Source organism: Tasmannia lanceolata, unplaced genomic scaffold (assembly GCF_043159265.1).
Source record: "Tasmannia lanceolata isolate RefF3 unplaced genomic scaffold, GAP_Taslan_0.1 ptg000020l, whole genome shotgun sequence".
NCBI classification, from domain to species: Eukaryota; Viridiplantae; Streptophyta; class Magnoliopsida; order Canellales; family Winteraceae; genus Tasmannia; species Tasmannia lanceolata.
The window spans coordinates 25,185,469-25,208,030 of NW_027518697.1; the positions used below are offsets into that span (position 1 = coordinate 25,185,469).

General features: G+C 41.3%; 2 protein-coding genes across 2 annotated transcripts; both read left to right on the top strand.

Moving 5' to 3' along the window:
- The first annotated feature begins 291 nt into the window (after positions 1 to 291).
- On the top strand, positions 292 to 6,346 carry LOC143853915 (uncharacterized). Its single transcript, XM_077363609.1, has 3 exons — positions 292 to 422; positions 4,546 to 6,282; positions 6,342 to 6,346. The coding sequence occupies exons 2-3, from the start codon at positions 4,716 to 4,718 to the stop codon at positions 6,344 to 6,346; spliced, it is 1,572 nt and encodes a 523-aa protein (XP_077219724.1). The 5' UTR covers positions 292 to 422; positions 4,546 to 4,715.
- LOC143854988 (uncharacterized) lies at positions 6,298 to 8,046 on the top strand. The gene is made up of 2 exons (XM_077365140.1): positions 6,298 to 7,793; positions 7,906 to 8,046. The coding sequence occupies exons 1-2, from the start codon at positions 6,351 to 6,353 to the stop codon at positions 7,912 to 7,914; spliced, it is 1,452 nt and encodes a 483-aa protein (XP_077221255.1). The 5' UTR covers positions 6,298 to 6,350; the 3' UTR covers positions 7,915 to 8,046.
- Positions 8,047 to 22,562: the final 14,516 nt, after the last annotated feature.

Sequence of the window (22,562 nt, forward strand, 5' to 3'; positions counted from 1 at the left end):
CACCATTATCTCCATTACCATTATATATTCCATTATTCCCACCACCATTCCCACCATTACCATTATATATTCCATTATCCCCACCACCATTCCCACCATTACCATTATATATTCCATTATCCCCACCACCATTCCCACCATTCTCATTATTTATTTCCACCTCTCCACTAAGTTTTTCACTATATAAAGAGAGGTGATGAGAAGGAAAAAGGGAGAAAAAAAGGAGGAGAGAAGGAAGAGGGGAGAAAAAAAAGAAGAGAAAAAAAAAGAGGAGAAGGAAAAAAAAAGAAGAGAGGGAGAGAAAATAAGAGAGAAAGAGAGAGAGGAAAATATAAAAACAAAGAAGGAAGCGGAGCGGATCGCACGTCGGCCGGATTTTTGGATTTCTTCGGCTCTTGGATTCGGCGAGGAACTCATCACAGGTAGGTACACTGTTTTCGGAATTTTTTAGAATTATTTGGTATATTTTCGGATTTTTGCATGATTTTTAACAAAGAAAACTAAAAGATATACTAAACAGATTCCACAAATAATGAAATTTCGTGGGAAAATAATATGATAATGATACATTCTACCATGAATTTGTGAGAATTTTTGGATTTTGTTTGGTATATTATTTTATGCATTCTTTGAAAATTATCAGATTTTGGGAGAATTGTTACTGATGTCAAATCACAGATAAAATTCTCCAAATTTTTACAGTAGTCTTAAATTCTATACTTCTTTCTTCTGTAAAATTTTCAAGTGATTTTGATCTTGTTTCATATGAGCTGTAGTGTTAATTCATAATCTGGTTTGAAATTTAAAAAATCCGAAACTGATAGTAAATAGTTTTCTAAATTCATGGAAATCTTACAGCATGCTATTTTCACTTATATCTTACTAATGTAGAAATTTCATGGAATTTAGATTTCTATTTCTAGTAGTTTCTGTGTTATTTTTGCAATCTGGTCTTATTGTTGTTAAATCAAAATTAAATATGAGCTTAATGTACAAATCCACAAAATTCATCCCGTAAGCTGCATGGATACCCATCTTACTGCTGTAGAAATTTTGATTCATTTCGAATTCGTTTGCTACAGTTTCACTTGTAAAAACACTCATATGTTTAAAATTGATAAAATCCATTGAAAATCCGAAATTAATTGAAAATCATCTGAAAATTTCTAAAGAACCTTAAATCTCTGTCACATGTTAACTCATTAATCCATTGAAACAGAAATCTTAGGGTCTTTAGATTTCCCTCGAAAAATGGCCAGTGCATCCATAATCGTATCCCAATTGCAACCAATCTTTGACAATTTAGATATTTAAGCTATAACATGTTATTGGCTCCGAGGTTACTGTCCACGGAAATCCTGAGATCTGCCAGGCAATAAGATGCTATAACCTAAGTATTAAATTGCGCAAGGAAAGAGCGCACGATTCCCTCCCTTGGATGCCATTCTGGGCCGAAATTGGTGTACCCATAGGAGGCATGCTTTGCCTCATATAAAAGTCTTTGACTCATTTGTTTGTGTGATGTTGTTGTCAGTGAGTCTTTGACTTGTGTTTCCATCTCTTTTAGGGAGTCTTTGACTCGTCTATCCTTTAGTTGTTATCAGTGGAGTCTTTGACTCGTTTTTCCACCGCTATTAGAGAGTCATTGACTCATTTGCTCATTTGTACCCTTCTTTAATATTTTTAGTTAGGAGTTTCTCCTTTAGAGTTGTTGATTACTTCGCTTTAATTAGAGGCTAACTCAGTCTTATTAGAGCTTTGCTTGCTTGGGATCTTGGATCATTTTCTCTCTTCTTGGGACGCTATCTTTCTTGTTATGGTTCGTCTCTTTGAGACGTTAGTTGTTTGTTCGGGGTTTCCCCTTTTGGATTTAGGGCTTTGCCCTAGTTTGTGGTTGTTCTTGCGTGTTCCCTTTAAGATTGAAAACATCTAAAGGTCCTGAGCATTGGAAAAGCTTTAAAATCCAAAAACATTAGAAATTTAAAACTCAAAAACATTTGAAAACTTTAAAAATATCAAAAACATTTGAAAATATAAAAAAACCTTAAAAAATCTGAAGTGTGAGTGTTTCTTTTAGAAGCGTAGTTTGAGAGTTCGTTTTCGAACTACGTTGGCTTGATCCTCTTCCGAGGTACGTAGTGCAGCTTGGGATTTATATCCCAAGTCCAGCCAAACCTTTTTTGTAAATAATATCTTAAACTTTCTTCAAAAACCTTTAAAATCTTATTTTCAAAAGATCTTCCTCTAGAGTTAGGAGTTTTTCCTAGATAGAGAGTTTTAGAGTTAGGGTTTTTCTTTTGATAGGTAGTTTGATTGTTTGTTTGTTGTGTGCTTGTTTTTAGAGTTAGGGGTCTGTCCTAGAGTTATAGGAGCGCCTCCGTCCGGTCAGTCGGCGATCCATATCGCCGAGTGATGACTAGAGTAGGATACGCTAGTCCACCCTTGGTTTTCCTTAGGAAATACAGCCTAGTCACACATAGGTTGTAAGAACCACCTGCATTAGCTTAGGGCTAATCTGCATTTAGTTAGGGCATATAGGGTGTCATAAAATCCACAATTCACTGAAATTTAAATAATCGTACAAGAAACTTTAATAACCGGTTCGGTCTTTTAGATCGAGTCTAGGATAGAAGTCTAGGTGTCTTAGGCATCCTAGCTTAGAATAGGCGCGAAGAACTACGTTGCCTTGATTCTCGTGGAGGCGGGGATACGTAGGCTTCTTTGGATGAATACCAGATCATCTGAGGACTCGGGCTAATCACTTTTAAAACTGTTGAAACAATCAAATCACTTAGGATTTTCCATGAAATTAGAATTTTAGGAGAACTTTCACTTAGATTGAATCCAAACCAATTAAGAAATCAAGATACACATTTAGGATTCACATTGAAATTAGATCATAGGATGCATGTCACATAGATAGCACATTAACAGAGAGTTGAATGAGCCATTAAAAATGAATTTAAAAGAGTTAACTTTTGGAATTGAAGACCGATTATCGGGCAGGAATGGTGCATGTGGTGGATAAATCCCCATACCTTCCATTCTTGTAACCAGGTAGCGAGTCTAGATTTCTGGTTAATTATGGGTCCTAGATCCCACATCTAGGTGGCGACTCTGTCAGTCTCTTTTGTGTGGAATTCGGATTGCCTTAGTGATCCCAAGTTCACATAAAAGATGAATTAAAATTAATAATAAAAGGCACACGCCAATCGCGTGGGTACGAGAGACCAAGAGATAGTGCGTGGCGGCTCTCGCGCCACCACCCCTCTCGCGGGATCGGGTCCCACAGACTGGCGACTCTGCTGGGGACCACCTAACTTCATTACAATTCCAAAGGATAACTCATTTGAATCTATTTCAACTGGCTCATGAAAACTCTATCTCTTTTATGCTTGTTAGATTAGTTTGTATGCTTTATTTTCTCATCACATTTACTCAAACTTAATCTAACAAAATCTGAAGGCATCATAGATTGCGCGAACTTATTGCACACACTTACATCACTTTCATCTAAACCCCTGCATCTCACATGCACACACGTCCTATTTTAGGAACCCGGAGTGTTATCTAGCATGGTTGACTGGGATTTCATCACCTGGTGCCTCTGTGCTAGAGAAGCATTCCACCCTTAGCCTAGTACCTTTATGGTACGTAAACGGATCTCTTGTTCACGTACTGATACGCCGGACACTGGTACAGTATATCGAACATGGATTCGCGCTAAGGGAACTCTTGGCCTTACCCCTAGATTAACCCACACATGCATGTAGTATACGAACACATGTGCATCACGTGTGTGAGCCTAGTTTAGGATATCTTACCCAATTGTGTGTGTGAGCCTAGTTTAGGATATCCTACCCATTTGTGTCTAGATTAGGCCGTAGTCCATCTTTCAATGGCTACGATCGGTCCTAGGTACACAAACAAAGTCATGAGTCGAGATCCTCTCTCCACTCCGCTAGATTAGGGTTAGGGTTGATGCCTTCAGGTAACACTGATAAAATGTGCGAAAATTAAAAAACTTTTCCTTTGGGGTTAGGATGTAAATCCCATTCATTTCCAAAGATCTCATAGGATTAGTCATTCATGATCCATCTGTTGAAAGCAATCTTATGCTATCTCATCTCATCTTGATCTCATCTTGTTGTTGATATCCATCATTCAGATTTTAGATCTGGTCCTTGACCCGACTTTTGTCATTCTTATGGCCATGGTCTATTATCTGAGCCATTGATTGATCCATGTTTATCATATATCTTTTACCCCTGGATCATATCGAAATCATTGATGAAAAAGTTTGATCTCACCTGTATTCTTTGAGTGCATGATCGTTGCTGAGATCGAAACTTATTTTGATTAGGGATGTTTATCGTTCCTGACTCTTTCATTCCCAAAAGAAGAACGGTTATACCCTTAAGGAATAGATTGAGGATTCTTTCCAAATTAACATACCCGTTGATGTATTTCAAGATTACTCTTTTCTCTATTTGTTCAGAATCTTTATCTCATGATTATTGATCTAGTATGTTAACTTCCAATCAGGATTCTGAAAGATAGCAACCATCGCTTCAAAAAAGGGCACCCAAGCTAAACCTACCTGGTCTAGACCTACCTCAATATCTAGACTTGTTCGTCACTTTGATCCCACTGTGTCACCAACAGCACCTTTACCATCTTCACCAGAGTTGTCAGGTTCTTTTGAAGTCAACCAAATGGCTAATGATCCAGTGGACCCCATGATAACTATACAGGAAATGTTGAGAAATATGTGTCGAGATATAGCAGGGTTGAAAGATGAGGTGACTCATCTAAAAGACCAGAGTACTCAAAAGGTCTCTACTTCTAAAGATCCCGCCATTCAGCCTCCTCCGGCCACATCTCCTAACCTCACCAGACCAGTCATCTCTCCCGTAGAGATCGATCTAAAAGATGAGCAATATGCTGGGGAATACTTTGTCCCTCCGGTTAACAAGGAGAATGAGTTGTTCGATAAGTATGAGAAGATGGCTCGTGACATTGAGAGCATGAAGGTTCAAGCGTCCAAGGGATTCGATATTTCTGAATTTCTGATGTCCCCTAATGCCATATTCCCGCCTAAGTTCAAGGCACCAGACTATGACAAATATGATGGAACTGGGTGTCCGAGAAACCACGTCAGATGGTTCATCACTCTTTCCCAGCAGCATGGCTTAAGTCGAGAGCAGATGGCTCATTTGTTTCCTATGTCTCTTATAGGGGTAGCCAAAAGATGGTTTTTGAGGTTGAAACCAGAAGAGATTAGGACATTAGAAGAAATCTCTAACCGATTCGTAGAACAATTCTCCATGGAGGAAGGGATCGAGGTCACTAAAAGAGATCTGAAGCTGTTGAAGCAGAATCCTCAGGAGACATTCACATCTTTCATTAGGCGCTGGAGGCGCAAGTCTGCCCAACTGAGCCATAGAATGTCAGAGGAAGACCAGATAAAGTTGGTCCTCAAGAGCTTGTCCCCACAGTACTTTCACTTCATGGCGCCGCAGCACTATCAGAATTTCGATCATTTGATTAAGACCGGCACCCAGATCGAGGATGCTATTGCTAAGGGCCTCCGAGCCAAAACGCTATCTGATGTCCGAGAGGGGAAGAGGCCTATGATCCAACCGAAGGAAGTACAAGCAGTCAGTTATACCAGACCAGTGACCAAGCCTGTTGATGAAGTTGTTAGACCAATGGTGACGAAGCAGTTCAGGCAGTTTGACCCATTACCATTTCCACTGCCCATGATACTTAAGAAGTTGATCAGAGACAAGAAGATCAGACTTCCGGATGTCAAACCTGTACCTAATCCGCTGCCCGGAAACTGGAGAAGGGATCAATACTGTGAATATCACAGGGGCCCGGGACACATGACTGAGAACTGTTTGGCCTTGAAGCACGCGATTCAGAACATGATCGATAAAGATGAGCTTGCAGTTGAAAGGCCGAATATCACTCAGAATCCTCTCCCCAACCACCGTGCTGTTGCTCCTCCCACTACAAACGCTATCTTTGTAGATGAGCCCATCCTTGATCCCTCTGCTCTCATTTGCGCTATTACATCTGATAAAACATATGTTTTGAACTTTGACGATGAAGAGCTCAGAGAATTCAGAGAAAAAGAACCTTATGTGCTGTCGTTTGACGATGCTGAACTCGCTGAGTCATCTTCAGCCCAGTCATATGCGCTTCAGAATGTTGGTCTGGAAGAAGCAAAGGAAGCCACCTATGTTCTAAGGATGGAGGACTTTGAAGAGGATGTCCGTAATGCACCTTATGTTTTCAGAACGGACGAAGACGAACTGCTATTGCTGGATGATCAGTGTAACGAGATGCGTCACATGACCCGAGGTGGGCGAGTGTTCAAACCACCAGAATTGAGTGTAGAAAACCCGGCAGGGGTTGCAAGAAACTCAGAAAATCAGAGGCAGAATAAAGTGAGCGCAGACGAAGAAGATGAGAGCCTGTTAAAGCAGCTGAAGAAGACTCAGGCTAATATCTCGGTATGGGGTTTACTAATGGCCTCATCGAAGCACAGAAAGCTAGTCCTTCAAGAGCTTAATGCAGCACAAGTTTCTGTTAATACCTCACCTGACGAGCTTGTCAGTCTCGTAGCCATGGCCAGAGCTGCGAAAACATTGTCATTCGCTGATGACGATTTACCTCCTGAGGGCCGAGACCATACTAAGCCTCTTAAAATCACAGTCTTCTGTAACAAGAAGAAGGTGCCAGAGGTGTTGGTTGACAACGGCTCTGCACTGAATGTTTGCCCATTAAGCACCGCAGCAACCCTGGGGTTCAGTCCTGAGAATTTTATTCCATCCGAGCAGGGTATTCTAGCATATGATGGCACTCGCCGAGATGTAATCGGGACTTTGGTCACTGAGATACAGATTGGCGGAGAAGACTTTGAGGTAGAATTTCAAGTCTTAGATATTAAGGCTTCATTCTTACTGTTGCTTGGCCGTCCTTGGATGCACAAGGTCGGGGTTGTTCCGTCTACTCTCCACCAAAAACTGAAGTTCATTCGCAGGAACAGAGTGATAACAGTAAAGGGGGATCCTGATCTCGAGATAGGGCAGATCACTCCGGACATAACTGGGGAAAGATCCAAAGATGTCAATTTGACGGGGTTTTCACTAGAGGTAACTACGATCACTTTCAAAGAGGCTTTGAATGAGGAAATTTGTTTCCTGACTAGTACAAATTCGAATGTCATCAGAATGATTCGCCGACAGGGCTATATGCCAGGCGCCGGGTTAGGCAAATATCATCAAGGTTTGACCGAGTTTCCTGTGTTCAAAACATTCAATGGTTTGTTCGGACTGGGTTACAAGCCTACAAAGAAGGAAATTGTAGAGATGAAGCAGTTGATGCTGAAATGGGCAGAAAACCGTCGTCGGGGCTTGGGGCTACCAATGGCACCCATTGATTTGAAAATGAACGGTCGATTCCGAAAAGAAGGCGCAGCCTTTCCTTTCTGTGGCTTTGCAGAGTTTTGGTTGGATGAGAGCACAGGTCAGATGCTTCCGGGGTTTGAGATTTTCTTCGATCTTGAGCTAGAAGATGAGCCAGTGGGTATGCAGATTGTAGAGACAGAGTCTGAGGCTGATTGGACAGAGCACATAGAGCCGAGTCTTCTGAATTCACTTTTCCAAGAAGGGTCACAGACTGTGGCCGTGATTGGCAGGAGCCCGCTGATACTTGACCCAACTCGTCTTATCACCCCGGCTGAGGAACCTCTGACTAACTGGACTTCTCAAGTCCTACCCCAGGTTATTTTCCAGTACAAACGAATCCCTTCAGAAGAGTCAGTCGTCCATAAATACGTGTCAGTCTCCGGGTTTGATTCAGAGTCTATATCTTCTAATGAGTCTTTTGATGCAGGTACCATAGAGGACCATTCACCTAAGATCGGCGACGTTTCTTCCTTTTCAAGCGAGATTGAGTTGGAGTCTGTTCATAATAAAGCATCTGTTGCTGTTTCCTTTTATAGTTCTGAGTCAGTTGACGCAGGTGTCAACATTTCCATCGAGTCTGTAAAAATGAGTCCAAAGTTCATTGTACCCCCCGATGAGGGTAATTCGTCTGTTGATGTATATGATTCAAATTTCAATGAAATGAAGGATTCTTCTTTTGAGTACATTCCTGTCTCTATTTCATCTGCTGAATCTGCTATAAAATCTGATAATCTTAATAATAACAATCAAGACTCCCCCTCTGATGAGGATGCCGACAAAACTCCCCCTGAAATCAGACATATGATCCAACAGGAGGAGAGTCGCCGAGCAAAACCACTTGATGAGGAAGTTGAAACTGTGAATATTGGTGATGAAACCTCAATTAAGGAAATAAAGATTGGCAAAACTTTATCCCCTGAAGAACGCGAGGAATTGATCACCCTGCTTAAAGAGTTCAAAGAAGTTTTTGCTTGGTCTTACGATGATATGCCAGGATTAAGTGAGGAAATCGTCCAGCACAGATTACCCTTAATCCTTGGTGCTAAGCCAAAGAAGCAAAAACTCCGAAAGCTCAAAACAGAATGGGAGTTGAAAGTCTATGAAGAAGTGAAGAAATTGTTAGAAGTAAAATTCATCCAGGTGGTGGAATATCCTGAATGGCTCGCTAACATAGTACCGGTGCCCAAAAAGGACGGGAAAGTCAGAATGTGTGTTGATTTTAGAGATTTAAACAAAGCAAGTCCTAAAGATGACTTTCCTCTTCCAAGCATTGATCTCCTGGTGGATAACACTGCTGGGCATGCTCTTTTATCCTTTATGGATGGATTCTCAGGGTACAATCAGATTAAAATGGCACCTGAAGACATGTTGAAGACAGCGTTCATCACTCAGTGGGGTACATATTGCTACAGAGTGATGCCGTTTGGCTTGAAAAATGCTGGTGCTACATATCAGAGAGCCGCCACGACTCTTCTTCATGATATGATTCACAAAGAGGTTGAAGTTTACGTTGATGACATGATCGTAAAGGGGAAGACTCGGCCTGAGCACACTGTTGCCCTGAGAAAGTTTTTTGAGCGGATCAGGAAGTATCAGCTTCGTCTGAACCCGAGTAAATGTGTATTTGGCGTTACGTCAGGGAAACTCTTGGGGTTTATGGTCAGCGAAAGAGGGATCGAAGTGGACCCGCAGAAGATCAAGGCGATTCAAGAAATGCAGCCGCCGAAGACAGAAAGGCAGATCAGAGGTTTCCTTGGCAAAGTTCAGTATCTGAGACGGTTCATAGCACATCTGACGATGACATGTGAACCCATTTTCAAGCTTCTGAAGAAGAATTCCTCGAAGAAGTGGAATGAAGAGTGTCAGGAGGCTTTTGAAAAGGTTAAGCAATGCCTATCCTTGCCCCCTGTTCTTTCACCAGTTATTCCAGGCCAGCCGTTGCTGTTGTACTTATCTATCACGGATACAGCGATGGGTTGCATGCTTGCTCAGCAGGATCTTGAGTCTAAGAAAGAAAGACCCATTTACTACATCAGCAAGAAGATGCTAGAGTATGAATTAAAATACACTGTTTTGGAGAAGACTTGTCTCGCATTAGTTTGGGCAACCCAGAGGCTTAGACATTATTTGCTTTCAAACAAGGTTCTTCTGCTTTCACGAATGGACCCTCTAAAGTACTTGTTTGAGAAACCTGCCCTTACAGGAAGGACTGCAAGGTGGTTATTGTTATTGTCTGAGTTCGACATCAGTTATGTCACTCAGAAATCAGTTAAGGGGCGGGTTATAGCTGAACAATTGGCCGATGCTCCAGTTGAGGAGAATGCTGTTCTAAGAGCCGAATTCCCTGATGAAGAAATTATGGATATCGAAGAAGAAGAGGTTCTCAGTACCAAGTGGTTAATGTACTTTGATGGAGCCGTAAACAGTCGTGGGCAAGGAGTAGGTGCAGTCTTGGTCTCTCCGAAGAAAGAATACATTCCTATCTCCATCAAGTTGCAGTTCGAGTGCACCAACAACATGGCAGAGTACGAAGCCTGTATTGCCGGACTTGAAGCAGCCTTAGCATTGCAGATTCAAGATATTGATGTGTTCGGGGATTCCATCCTGATCATTTACCAGATTAATGGGCAATGGAAAACTCGAGAAGATAGATTGATCCCTTATAATATGTATTTGGAATCTCTAGTCCAAAAATTCAAGAGCGTCACATTTACTCACTTATCAAGGACCAGAAATCATTTTGCTGATGCTTTGGCCACTTTGGCCTCGATGTTAGATATCTCCGCTACAATGGAAGTTCAACCGTTAGCCATCAGACTGCAATGGGCCCCTGCGCACGTAAATGCTATAGAGATTTCAGCTAGATGTCCAGATGGGAAGCCTTGGTACACAGATATCAGAAACCTCATTTCAGGCAAGGGTCATCCTCCGGAAGCTTCAAGCAAGGAAAGGAAAACTCTCCAGAAGTTATCTGCGAATTTCATCATTTGCGGTGAAGAGCTATATAGAAGGTCATTTGATGGCATACAACTCCTTTGTGTTGATGAAGATAAAGCTGCAGAACTTATTGAGCAGACTCATGAGGGTGTTTGTGGACCTCATATGAACGGGAAGATGCTATCTAGAAAGATCCTTAGACTTGGATTCTATTGGCCTACAATGGAAACAGACTGCTTCGCATTTGTAAGAAAATGCCATAAGTGTCAAGTCTATGCGAATCTTATTCATGTTCCTCCTTCGGAGTTGCACTCCCTGACTTCGCCGTGGCCGTTTTCGGTATGGGGAATAGACATCATTGGGAAGATTTATCCGAGATCCTCGAGCGGACATGAGTACATTCTGGTGGCTATTGATTATTTCACAAAGTGGATAGAGGCTGCATCTTATGCTTCCATCACTTCGAACACAGTTGCGAAGTTCATCCGTACCAATATAATTTGCAGATACGGAGTACCTCACGAGTTGATTTCAGATAATGGATCACATTTCAAGAAAGAAGTGTTACACCTGTGTGAAGAGTTCAGGATAAGGCATCACAAGTCGTCTCCTTACAGGCCGCAGACGAATGGGGCCGTTGAAGCAGCAAATAAGAACATCAAAGTCATTATCAGTAAGATGACTGAGACATATAAGGACTGGTCGAACAAACTTCCTTATGCCTTATGGGCTTATAGAACATCGATCAGGTCTTCAACAGGCGTGACTCCGTATTCTTTGGTGTACGGAATGGAGGCTGTTCTCCCTGTTGAGTTAAGAATCCCCTCTTTGAGAGTGATGGTGGAGGCCGATCTGCCAGAGTCAGAATGGGCGAAGGCCAGACACAATGAGCTACAGATGATAGATGAGAAGAGGCTGAGAGCCTTATATCATATCCAAGGATATCAGAGACGGATTGAGAGAGCTTTCAATAAGAAGGTTCGTGTCCGAGATTTGAAGCCTGGAGATCTTGTATTGAAGTCCTACAGGGCACCGGTATTTGACCCAAGAGGAAAGTTCAGGCCAAACTGGTCTGGTCCTTACATTGTTGATGAAGTCCTGCCTGGAAAAGCCGTAAGACTGCTCAATGAAAATGGAGAAAAATTAAATGAACCTACAAACCTGGATCAATTAAAAAAATATTATGCTTAAGTACACCAGGAGGCCATCCTTGGACGATTTGAGCTTCAAGCCAATACCCAAATGTTTTAAACTATTTGCAAACCCGTTGGGCCTAGAAAAAAATGAATAATGAAACCCCTTTCCGCTAAAAGAACCTGTGAGCCAAAAGCAAAATCAAAATTTCTTTGTTAAACTTAAACCAGGGGCATCTTTTATGACTTTCGTCATAAAAGATTTTAAACCCGAACTACGCGTGACCTGATTCCCAATTTCTTTAAGGATACGTAGGCAGTCTGGAGGATCCAGATTCGGTCCAGATACATGCAAACATACCAAAGTCTAACCGGTTTGAACCTAAGCCCACCCGAAAGTCCTTCTGGTGTACTCAGGCCCAGGTTTGTAGAGAAACAGAAAGAAAGAAAAATGATGGAGTCTTAGACCCGCTAGACTGAAAACCCGCAAGGGCGGTCTAGGCAAAAGTTAGGGTCATTCACCCGCTAAGCTGAAAACCCGAAAGGGCGGCTTAGGCAAAAATCAGGGTGCTGAGCCTGCTGGATGGAAAATCTGCAAGGGCAGACAGTCCAGGCAAAAATTAAGGCATATGGTCCGCCGAATCGAAAACCTGAAAAGGCGATTTGGTCATGGCAGTGACTTCATGGAGAGAGGACAAGGCTTTAAAAAGCCAGCTAAACTTTCGATTTTCTCTGGCACCTTCTCAAAGTCTAAGTAAGCACCATCAAGACTTCTTTTGGTACTCTTTGAGCCAGAGAAGTTGAAATCGAGCAATCTGAAGGGAGGATAACCATGGCAGAAATCCTGAAAAGATGGTTGAAACACCTTTAAACACGGTATTCAAAAGACTCTAAGAGAGTGGCTTTTACCATTTTTTTTGTTTAAAAAAAAAAAAAAAAAAAAAAAAACCCTATCAGACTAAGAAGCAGATTTCAGTCTATCTTGGTATTTGAGTCAGGTGTCCGTCAATGTCCTCGTTCGTTGTTTGTCAAAGTCTTTCCTTTGTCAAGTCGAGTTCAATTCTTCAGAGTCCTGTTCCTCCCCAAGCCGGGGTGGCAAAAAAAAAAAAAAAAAAAAAAAAAAAAAGAGAGAGGAGGGAAAGCAGAACTCTCAGAGAAGCAGAGAATTTATGGCCCCTGTGAACAAGTGCAAAGCAGAGCAATTCAGAGGTTGATAGGCTTTCAGCCCAATTCCAGCATTAGCAGATGGTAGTGATGAAGCAGGATTTTGAGCAAAACCATGTTCTTGTATTTTTAAGAGCCTTATAAGCCCAAGTGTTCATCAGAAAAGTTTGTAACCCCAAGTGTACATTAATGAAAGCCTTTGGCCCATTTTTCTTGTGTTGCTCTCCAAATGAATTTTGTTATGGAAGTAATCATACTAGGGGCATCTTTTATGACTCACGTCATAAAAGATGTCAAATACACATTGATATTTGAAATGGACATTCTCCTCAAATAGAGACTAGAGAGTTTGAACACGCTCTTTTTGTTCAAGCTCTCCTGTCGAGTATTTGGCTCGTGTTGCTTTGGTAAAGCTTCAATCTCTAAAAATAAAAAATAAAATAAAAATAATAAAAAAAAAATAATAATAAGAATGACTCTTTGAGTGTGGCATTTGGGACTTTTTAAGTGTCCGCAGCGTGTCCCTACCTAACAAGTTGGGAGTCAGGCATACCTGCGAGGGGGTTTGTATGGATCCGTGTTGCATGACGGGCATACAAATCTGGATTTATATGGAACCGTGTTACACCACGGGCATATAAATCTGGGGTCTTATGAGATAATTTAGCAATTCCTTTGTTGATGTGAGACTCTTTGAGTAGTTGAGACCCTTCGAGTGTTACAGACTCTTCGGGTAGTTGAGACTCTTTGAGTATAAATGTTTTGTGTTGATTTGAGACTCTTTGAGTAGTTGAGACCCTTCGAGTGTTACAGACTCTTCGGGTAGTTGAGACTCTTTGAGTATTAAATGTTTTGTGTTGATTTGAGACTCTTTGAGTAGTTGAGACCCTTCGAGTGTTACAGACTCTTCGGGTAATTGAGACTCTTTGAGTATAAATGTTTGGTGTTGATTTGAGACTCTTTGAGTAGTTGAGACCCTTCGAGTGTTACAGATTCTTCGGGTAGTTGAGACTCTTTGAGTATAAATGTTTTGTGTTGATTTGAGACTCTTTGAGTAGTTGAGACCCTTCGAGTGTTGCAGACTCTTCGGGTAATTGAGACTCTTTGAGTATAAATGTTTGGTGTTGATTTGAGACTCTTTGAGTAGTTGAGACCCTTCGAGTGTTACAGATTCTTCGGGTAGTTGAGACTCTTTGAGTATAAATGTTTTGTGTTGATTTGAGACTCTTTGAGTAGTTGAGACCCTTTGAGTGTTACAGACTCTTCGGGTAGTTGAGACTCTTTGAGTATAAATGTTTTTATGTTGTAATTTGAGACTCTTTGAGAAGTTGAGACCCTTTGAGTGTTACAGACTCTTCGGGAAGTTGAGACTCTTTGAGTATAAATGTTTTTTTTGGTGTATTTAAGACTCTTTGAGTAGTTGAGACCCTTTGAGTGTTACAGACTCTTCGGGTAGTTGAGACTCTTTGAGTATAAATGTTTTTGTGTTGGTTTGAGACTCTTTGAGTAGTTGAGACCCTTTGAGTGTTACAGACTCTTCGGGTAGTTGAGACTCTTTGAGTATAAATATTTTCGTGTCGGTTTGAGACTCTTTGAGTAGTTAAGACCCTTTGAGTGTTACAGACTCTTCGGGTAGTTGAGACTTTTTGAGTATAAAGGTTTTTTGTGTGTATTTGAGACTCTTTGAGTAGTTGAGACCCTTTGAGTGTTACAGACTCTTCGGGTAGTTGAGACTCTTTGAGTATAAATGTTTTTGTGTTGATTTGAGACTCTTTGAGTAGTTGAGACCCTTTGAGTGTTATAGACTCTTCGGGTAGTTGAGACTCCTTGAGTATAAATGTTTTGTGTTGGTTTGAGACTCTTTGAGTAGTTGAGACCCTTTGAGTGTTACAGACTCTTCGGGTAGTTGAGACTCTTTGAGTATAAATAGTTTCTTTGATGTGTTTGAGACTCTTTGAGTAGTTGAGACCCTTTGAGTGTTACAGACTCTTCGGGTAGTTGAGGCTCTTTGAGTATAAAGGTTTCTCTATGTAGTTGAGACTCTTTCGAGTATAAAGGTTTTTGCATGTGTTTGAGACTCTTTGAGTAGTTGAGACCCTTTGAGTGTTACAGACTCTTCGGGTGGTTGAGGCTCTTTGAGTATAAAGATTTCATGTGTTTGAAGCTCTCTGAGTGTTTGATTTGAGACTCTATGAGTGTTACATACTCTTTGAGTAATTTGATTTGATATTCTTTGAAGGGTTGATTTACGTCTGCATCGATAGTGGTCTGCTTTCTTTGAGGTAATTTTATTGGGTTCGTTTTCTTAAAAGCTTTGTTTTAACAGAGTATGTTTGTGTTTGCTTTAATAGAGTCTTTGCGTATTGATTTAAACAGTTGAGTCATGAGTATTAGGGAGAGACTATCTCTTTGAGTTGTCGTTGCCGAGTTAAGAGTCGGTGAGAGGCTATCTCCCTATTGTTGGTAGAGTTTTATCTCTGTGAATATCGTTTTAAAACTAAAAACCCAAAAATTTGCTTTACTTTCGGGTCAGTCAAAATGTGTCGTCTGTTCAGCTTTGCCATTCGCGTGTTACACACGCTTTGCCAAAGAGGGGCATCTGTAGACACCCCATTTTGACCGGACCCAAGTTCGCTATGCTTGGGCGTGTAGACACCCCATTTTGCTCTGCCTTAAGAAATTAGGGTTTTTCCATCGGTTTTCCAATGTCCTTCCTTCCCGCGTCCGTTTGTTACGTTTCCGTCATGTTTCGTATTTTTCCGTTGAGTATTGAGAAGGGTTATTCATGAGAATCCGAGCAAAAGAGAATGTGGGACCCGCTGGTGTGGGACCCGTTTGTGTGGGACCCGCTAGTGTGGGACCCGTTTGTGTGGGACCCGCTGATATGGGACCCGCTGGTGTGGGACCCGTTTGTGTGGGACCCGCTGATGTGGGACCCGCTTGTGTGGGACCCGCTGATGTGGGACCCGCTTGTGCGGAACCCACAAAGTGGGACTCACCACTAGCATGACTTAACTTTCTCTACCATTTCCACTAACTTCATTTTTCCCTTTAAAATAACACCATTATCTCCATTACCATTATATATTCCATTATTCCCACCACCATTCCCACCATTACCATTATATATTCCATTATCCCCACCACCATTCCCACCATTACCATTATATATTCCATTATCCCCACCACCATTCCCACCATTCTCATTATTTATTTCCACCTCTCCACTAAGTTTTTCACTATATAAAGAGAGGTGATGAGAAGGAAAAAGGGAGAAAAAAAGGAGGAGAGAAGGAAGAGGGGAGAAAAAAAAGAAGAGAAAAAAAAAGAGGAGAAGGAAAAAAAAAGAAGAGAGGGAGAGAAAATAAGAGAGAAAGAGAGAGAGGAAAATATAAAAACAAAGAAGGAAGCGGAGCGGATCGCACGTCGGCCGGATTTTTGGATTTCTTCGGCTCTTGGATTCGGCGAGGAACTCATCACAGGTAGGTACACTGTTTTCGGAATTTTTTAGAATTATTTGGTATATTTTCGGATTTTTGCATGATTTTTAACAAAGAAAACTAAAAGATATACTAAACAGATTCCACAAATAATGAAATTTCGTGGGAAAATAATATGATAATGATACATTCTACCATGAATTTGTGAGAATTTTTGGATTTTGTTTGGTATATTATTTTATGCATTCTTTGAAAATTATCAGATTTTGGGAGAATTGTTACTGATGTCAAATCACAGATAAAATTCTCCAAATTTTTACAGTAGTCTTAAATTCTATACTTCTTTCTTCTGTAAAATTTTCAAGTGATTTTGATCTTGTTTCATATGAGCTGTAGTGTTAATTCATAATCTGGTTTGAAATTTAAAAAATCCGAAACTGATAGTAAATAGTTTTCTAAATTCATGGAAATCTTACAGCATGCTATTTTCACTTATATCTTACTAATGTAGAAATTTCATGGAATTTAGATTTCTATTTCTAGTAGTTTCTGTGTTATTTTTGCAATCTGGTCTTATTGTTGTTAAATCAAAATTAAATATGAGCTTAATGTACAAATCCACAAAATTCATCCCGTAAGCTGCATGGATACCCATCTTACTGCTGTAGAAATTTTGATTCATTTCGAATTCGTTTGCTACAGTTTCACTTGTAAAAACACTCATATGTTTAAAATTGATAAAATCCATTGAAAATCCGAAATTAATTGAAAATCATCTGAAAATTTCTAAAGAACCTTAAATCTCTGTCACATGTTAACTCATTAATCCATTGAAACAGAAATCTTAGGGTCTTTAGATTTCCCTCGAAAAATGGCCAGTGCATCCATAATCGTATCCCAATTGCAACCAATCTTTGACAATTTAGATATTTAAGCTATAACATGTTATTGGCTCCGAGGTTACTGTCCACGGAAATCCTGAGATCTGCCAGGCAATAAGATGCTATAACCTAAGTATTAAATTGCGCAAGGAAAGAGCGCACGATTCCCTCCCTTGGATGCCATTCTGGGCCGAAATTGGTGTACCCATAGGAGGCATGCTTTGCCTCATATAAAAGTCTTTGACTCATTTGTTTGTGTGATGTTGTTGTCAGTGAGTCTTTGACTTGTGTTTCCATCTCTTTTAGGGAGTCTTTGACTCGTCTATCCTTTAGTTGTTATCAGTGGAGTCTTTGACTCGTTTTTCCACCGCTATTAGAGAGTCATTGACTCATTTGCTCATTTGTACCCTTCTTTAATATTTTTAGTTAGGAGTTTCTCCTTTAGAGTTGTTGATTACTTCGCTTTAATTAGAGGCTAACTCAGTCTTATTAGAGCTTTGCTTGCTTGGGATCTTGGATCATTTTCTCTCTTCTTGGGACGCTATCTTTCTTGTTATGGTTCGTCTCTTTGAGACGTTAGTTGTTTGTTCGGGGTTTCCCCTTTTGGATTTAGGGCTTTGCCCTAGTTTGTGGTTGTTCTTGCGTGTTCCCTTTAAGATTGAAAACATCTAAAGGTCCTGAGCATTGGAAAAGCTTTAAAATCCAAAAACATTAGAAATTTAAAACTCAAAAACATTTGAAAACTTTAAAAATATCAAAAACATTTGAAAATATAAAAAAACCTTAAAAAATCTGAAGTGTGAGTGTTTCTTTTAGAAGCGTAGTTTGAGAGTTCGTTTTCGAACTACGTTGGCTTGATCCTCTTCCGAGGTACGTAGTGCAGCTTGGGATTTATATCCCAAGTCCAGCCAAACCTTTTTTGTAAATAATATCTTAAACTTTCTTCAAAAACCTTTAAAATCTTATTTTCAAAAGATCTTCCTCTAGAGTTAGGAGTTTTTCCTAGATAGAGAGTTTTAGAGTTAGGGTTTTTCTTTTGATAGGTAGTTTGATTGTTTGTTTGTTGTGTGCTTGTTTTTAGAGTTAGGGGTCTGTCCTAGAGTTATAGGAGCGCCTCCGTCCGGTCAGTCGGCGATCCATATCGCCGAGTGATGACTAGAGTAGGATACGCTAGTCCACCCTTGGTTTTCCTTAGGAAATACAGCCTAGTCACACATAGGTTGTAAGAACCACCTGCATTAGCTTAGGGCTAATCTGCATTTAGTTAGGGCATATAGGGTGTCATAAAATCCACAATTCACTGAAATTTAAATAATCGTACAAGAAACTTTAATAACCGGTTCGGTCTTTTAGATCGAGTCTAGGATAGAAGTCTAGGTGTCTTAGGCATCCTAGCTTAGAATAGGCGCGAAGAACTACGTTGCCTTGATTCTCGTGGAGGCGGGGATACGTAGGCTTCTTTGGATGAATACCAGATCATCTGAGGACTCGGGCTAATCACTTTTAAAACTGTTGAAACAATCAAATCACTTAGGATTTTCCATGAAATTAGAATTTTAGGAGAACTTTCACTTAGATTGAATCCAAACCAATTAAGAAATCAAGATACACATTTAGGATTCACATTGAAATTAGATCATAGGATGCATGTCACATAGATAGCACATTAACAGAGAGTTGAATGAGCCATTAAAAATGAATTTAAAAGAGTTAACTTTTGGAATTGAAGACCGATTATCGGGCAGGAATGGTGCATGTGGTGGATAAATCCCCATACCTTCCATTCTTGTAACCAGGTAGCGAGTCTAGATTTCTGGTTAATTATGGGTCCTAGATCCCACATCTAGGTGGCGACTCTGTCAGTCTCTTTTGTGTGGAATTCGGATTGCCTTAGTGATCCCAAGTTCACATAAAAGATGAATTAAAATTAATAATAAAAGGCACACGCCAATCGCGTGGGTACGAGAGACCAAGAGATAGTGCGTGGCGGCTCTCGCGCCACCACCCCTCTCGCGGGATCGGGTCCCACACCGGTAAGCCCATTTTCACACGGCATTTTAATGGGTCAGTTAACTTTGGGTCGGGAACTTCTATTTTCACCCAAAGGACACTTCGTTTCCAGAAGACAAGTGATATTAGGTTCATTGGAAACTCCCCAGAACAATCAATCCAATTGATCCAACCGCATGTGATTTGGAGTTCAATCGGAGAAGTTACAGATATTCAAAACTTACTGATAAAAGATGAAAAATCACATTTTTCGAGAGAGAAAAGACAAAACTTCATGCCTTCCCAAAACGATGTCACCTGGATGACACCAATTTTCGCTAGGGGCGAAATTCAATAATTTCGGCGCTAGTGAATTTTGGCCGGAATGACCACATTTTACCCCGTAGAAACGGACTTATCCTAGAGAGCTACCGCGTGGTGACGGGTTTGCTCTGATTCGGAGGGTTACCGCGTAGAAACGGAGTTACCCTAGAGAGCTGCCACGTGGTGGAGGATTTGCCCTAGATTCGGAGGGTTACCGCATAGAAAAAGTCTTACCCTAGAAAGCTGTCGTGTGGTGTCGGATTTGCCCTGGACTCGGAGGGTTACCGCGGAGAAACAGACTTACCCTGGTTGGATGCCTCAGGAGACTCACACTGGTTGGAATGCCTCACGGAACTCACACTAGTTTGGGTTACCTCAGGGGACTCACACTGGTTGGGATGTCTCAGGGGACTCACTCCGGTTGGGATGTCTAGATACCCAATTTTGTCAAGGCGGTACTAATGATAGCTTTCGAGAGGAAGAATCTTATGACGAGTCCCAGAGCACCAGTTCGGTTTCTCTCAATCTCTCTTTAGGGTATTTTAGAAAAGAAACGATTTTCGAAAGCCATTTTAAACAATCGGAAAGCCTGTTTTTACACAGCACCGCCTTTTTCGGCAAACCAAAACCCTGTTTTTTCCAGCACCCGCCTTTTATGGCATAAACCGGTAAGCCCGTTTCACATCGCGTTTTAATGGGTCAGTTAACTTTGGGTCGGGAACTTCTATTTTCACCCAAAGGACACTTCGTTTCCAGAAGACAAGCGATATTAGGCTCATTGGAAACTGCCTAGAACAATAAATCCAATTGATCCAACCGCACGTGATTTGGAGTTCAATCGGAGAAGTTACAGATATTCAAAACTTACTGATAAAACATGAAAATCACATTTTTCGAGAGAGAAAACACAAAACTTCATGACTTCCGAAAATGATGTCAACCAGGTGATGTCACCTGGATGACACCAACTTTCGCTAGGGATTGAATTTCGCCCCTAGCGAATTTTGGCCGAAATGACCAAATTTTACCCCGTAGAAACGGACTTATCCTAGAGAGCTACCGCGTGGTGACGGGTTTGCTCTGATTCGGACGGTTACCGCGTAGAAACAGACTTACCCTAGAGAGCTTCCACGTGGTGGCGGATTTGCCCTGGATTCGGAGGGTTACCGCGTAGAAACAGACTTACCCTAGAAAGCTGTCGTGTGGTGGCGAATTTGCCCTGGACTCAGAGGGTTACCGCGTAGAAACAGACTTACCCTGGTTGGATGCCTCAGGGGACTCACACTGGTTAGAATGCCTCACGGGACTCACACTAGTTTGGGTTACCTCAGGGAACTCACACTGGTTGGGATGTCTTATGGGATTCACTCCGGTTGGGATGTCTAGATACCCAATTTTGTGAAGGCGGTACTAATGATAGCTTTTGAGAGGAAGATTCTTATGACGAGTCCCAGAGCACCAGTTCGGTTTCTCTCAATCTCTCTTTAGGGTATTTTAGAGAAGAAACGATTTTCGAAAGCTGTTTTAAACAATCGGAAAGCCTGTTTTTACAAAGCACCGCCTTTTTCGGCAAACCAAAAGCCTGTTTTTTCCAGCACCCGCCTTTTATGGCATAAACCGGTAAGCCCGTTTTTACACGGCATTTTAATGGGTCAGTTAACTTTGGGTCGGGAACTTCTATTTTCACCCAAAGGACACTTCGTTTCCAGAAGACAAGCGATATTAGGTTCATTGGAAACTCCCAGAACAATGAATCCAATTGATCCAACCGCACGTGATTTGGAGTTCAATCGGAGAAGTTACAGATATTCAAAACTTACTGACAAAAGATGAAAAATCACATTTTTCGAGAGAGAAAAGACAAAACTTCATGCCTTCCGAAAATGATGTCAACCAGGTGACTTCACCTGGATGACACGAATTTTCGCTAGGGGCGAAATTCAATTTTGCCCCTAGAGAATTTTGGACGAAATGACCAAATTTTACCCCGTAGAAACGGACTTATCCTAGAAAGCTATCGTGTGGTGACGGGTTTGCTCTGATTCGAAGGATTACCACGCAGAAACGGAGTTACCCTAGAGAGCTGCCACGTGGTGGCGGATTTGCCCTGGATTCGGAGGGTTACCGTGTAGAAACGGACTTCCCCTAGAGAGCTGCCGTGTGGTGGCGGATTTTCCCTGGATTCGGAGGGTTACCGCGTAGAAACGGACTTACCCTGGTTAGATGCCTCAGGGGACTCACACTGGTTGGAATGCCTCACGGGACTCACACTGGTTTGGGTTACCTCAGGGGACTCACACTGGTTGGGATGTCTCAGGGGACTCACTCGGGTTGGGATGTCTGGATACCCAATTTTGTGAAGGCGGTACTAATGATAGCTTTCGAGAGGAAAAATCTTATGACGAGTCCCAGAGCACCAGTTCGGTTTGTCTCACTCTCTCTTTAGGGTATTTTAGAAAAGAAACGATTTTCGAACGCCGTTTTAAACAATCGGAAAGCATGTTTTTACACAGCACCGCCTTTTTCGGCAAACCAAAAGCCTGTTTTTTCCAGCACCCGCCTTTTATGGCATAAACCGGTAAGCCCGTTTTCACACGGCATTTTAATGGGTCAGTTAACTTTGGGTCGGGAACTTCTATTTTCACCCAAAAGACACTTCGTTTCCAGAAGAAAAGCGATAATAGGTTCATTGGAAACTCCCCAGAACAATGAATCCAATTGATCCAACCGCACGTGATTTGGAGTTCAATCGGAGAAGTTACAGATATTCAAAACTTAGTGATAAAAGATGAAAAATCACATTTTTCGAGAGAGAAAAGACAAAACTTCATGCCTTATGAAAATGATGTCAACCAGGTGATGTGACCTGGATGACACCAATTTTCGCTAGGGGCGAAATTGAATTTCTCCCCTGGCAAATTTTGGCCGAAATGACCAAATTTTCCCCCCCTCCCCCCGCAAACCTATAAATAGGGGTGGTAAGAGTAAAAAGAATTTTTGGAGTGAGGTTTTTTATTTAAATCTCTCTCTCTCTCTCTCCCCTCTTCGTGAATACACCGAACCCCTGTAGAAATCCAAAAATAGCCCTAGTTTCATTACCTTTTTTAAGAAGAGAGAAAGCACAGAAACTCTAGGTAGCTCATACCCGGCATGGGCATTCTAACAAAATTCTGAAGGTTCGGAGCGACATCCCCCACACAGTGCTATTGTTCTGCC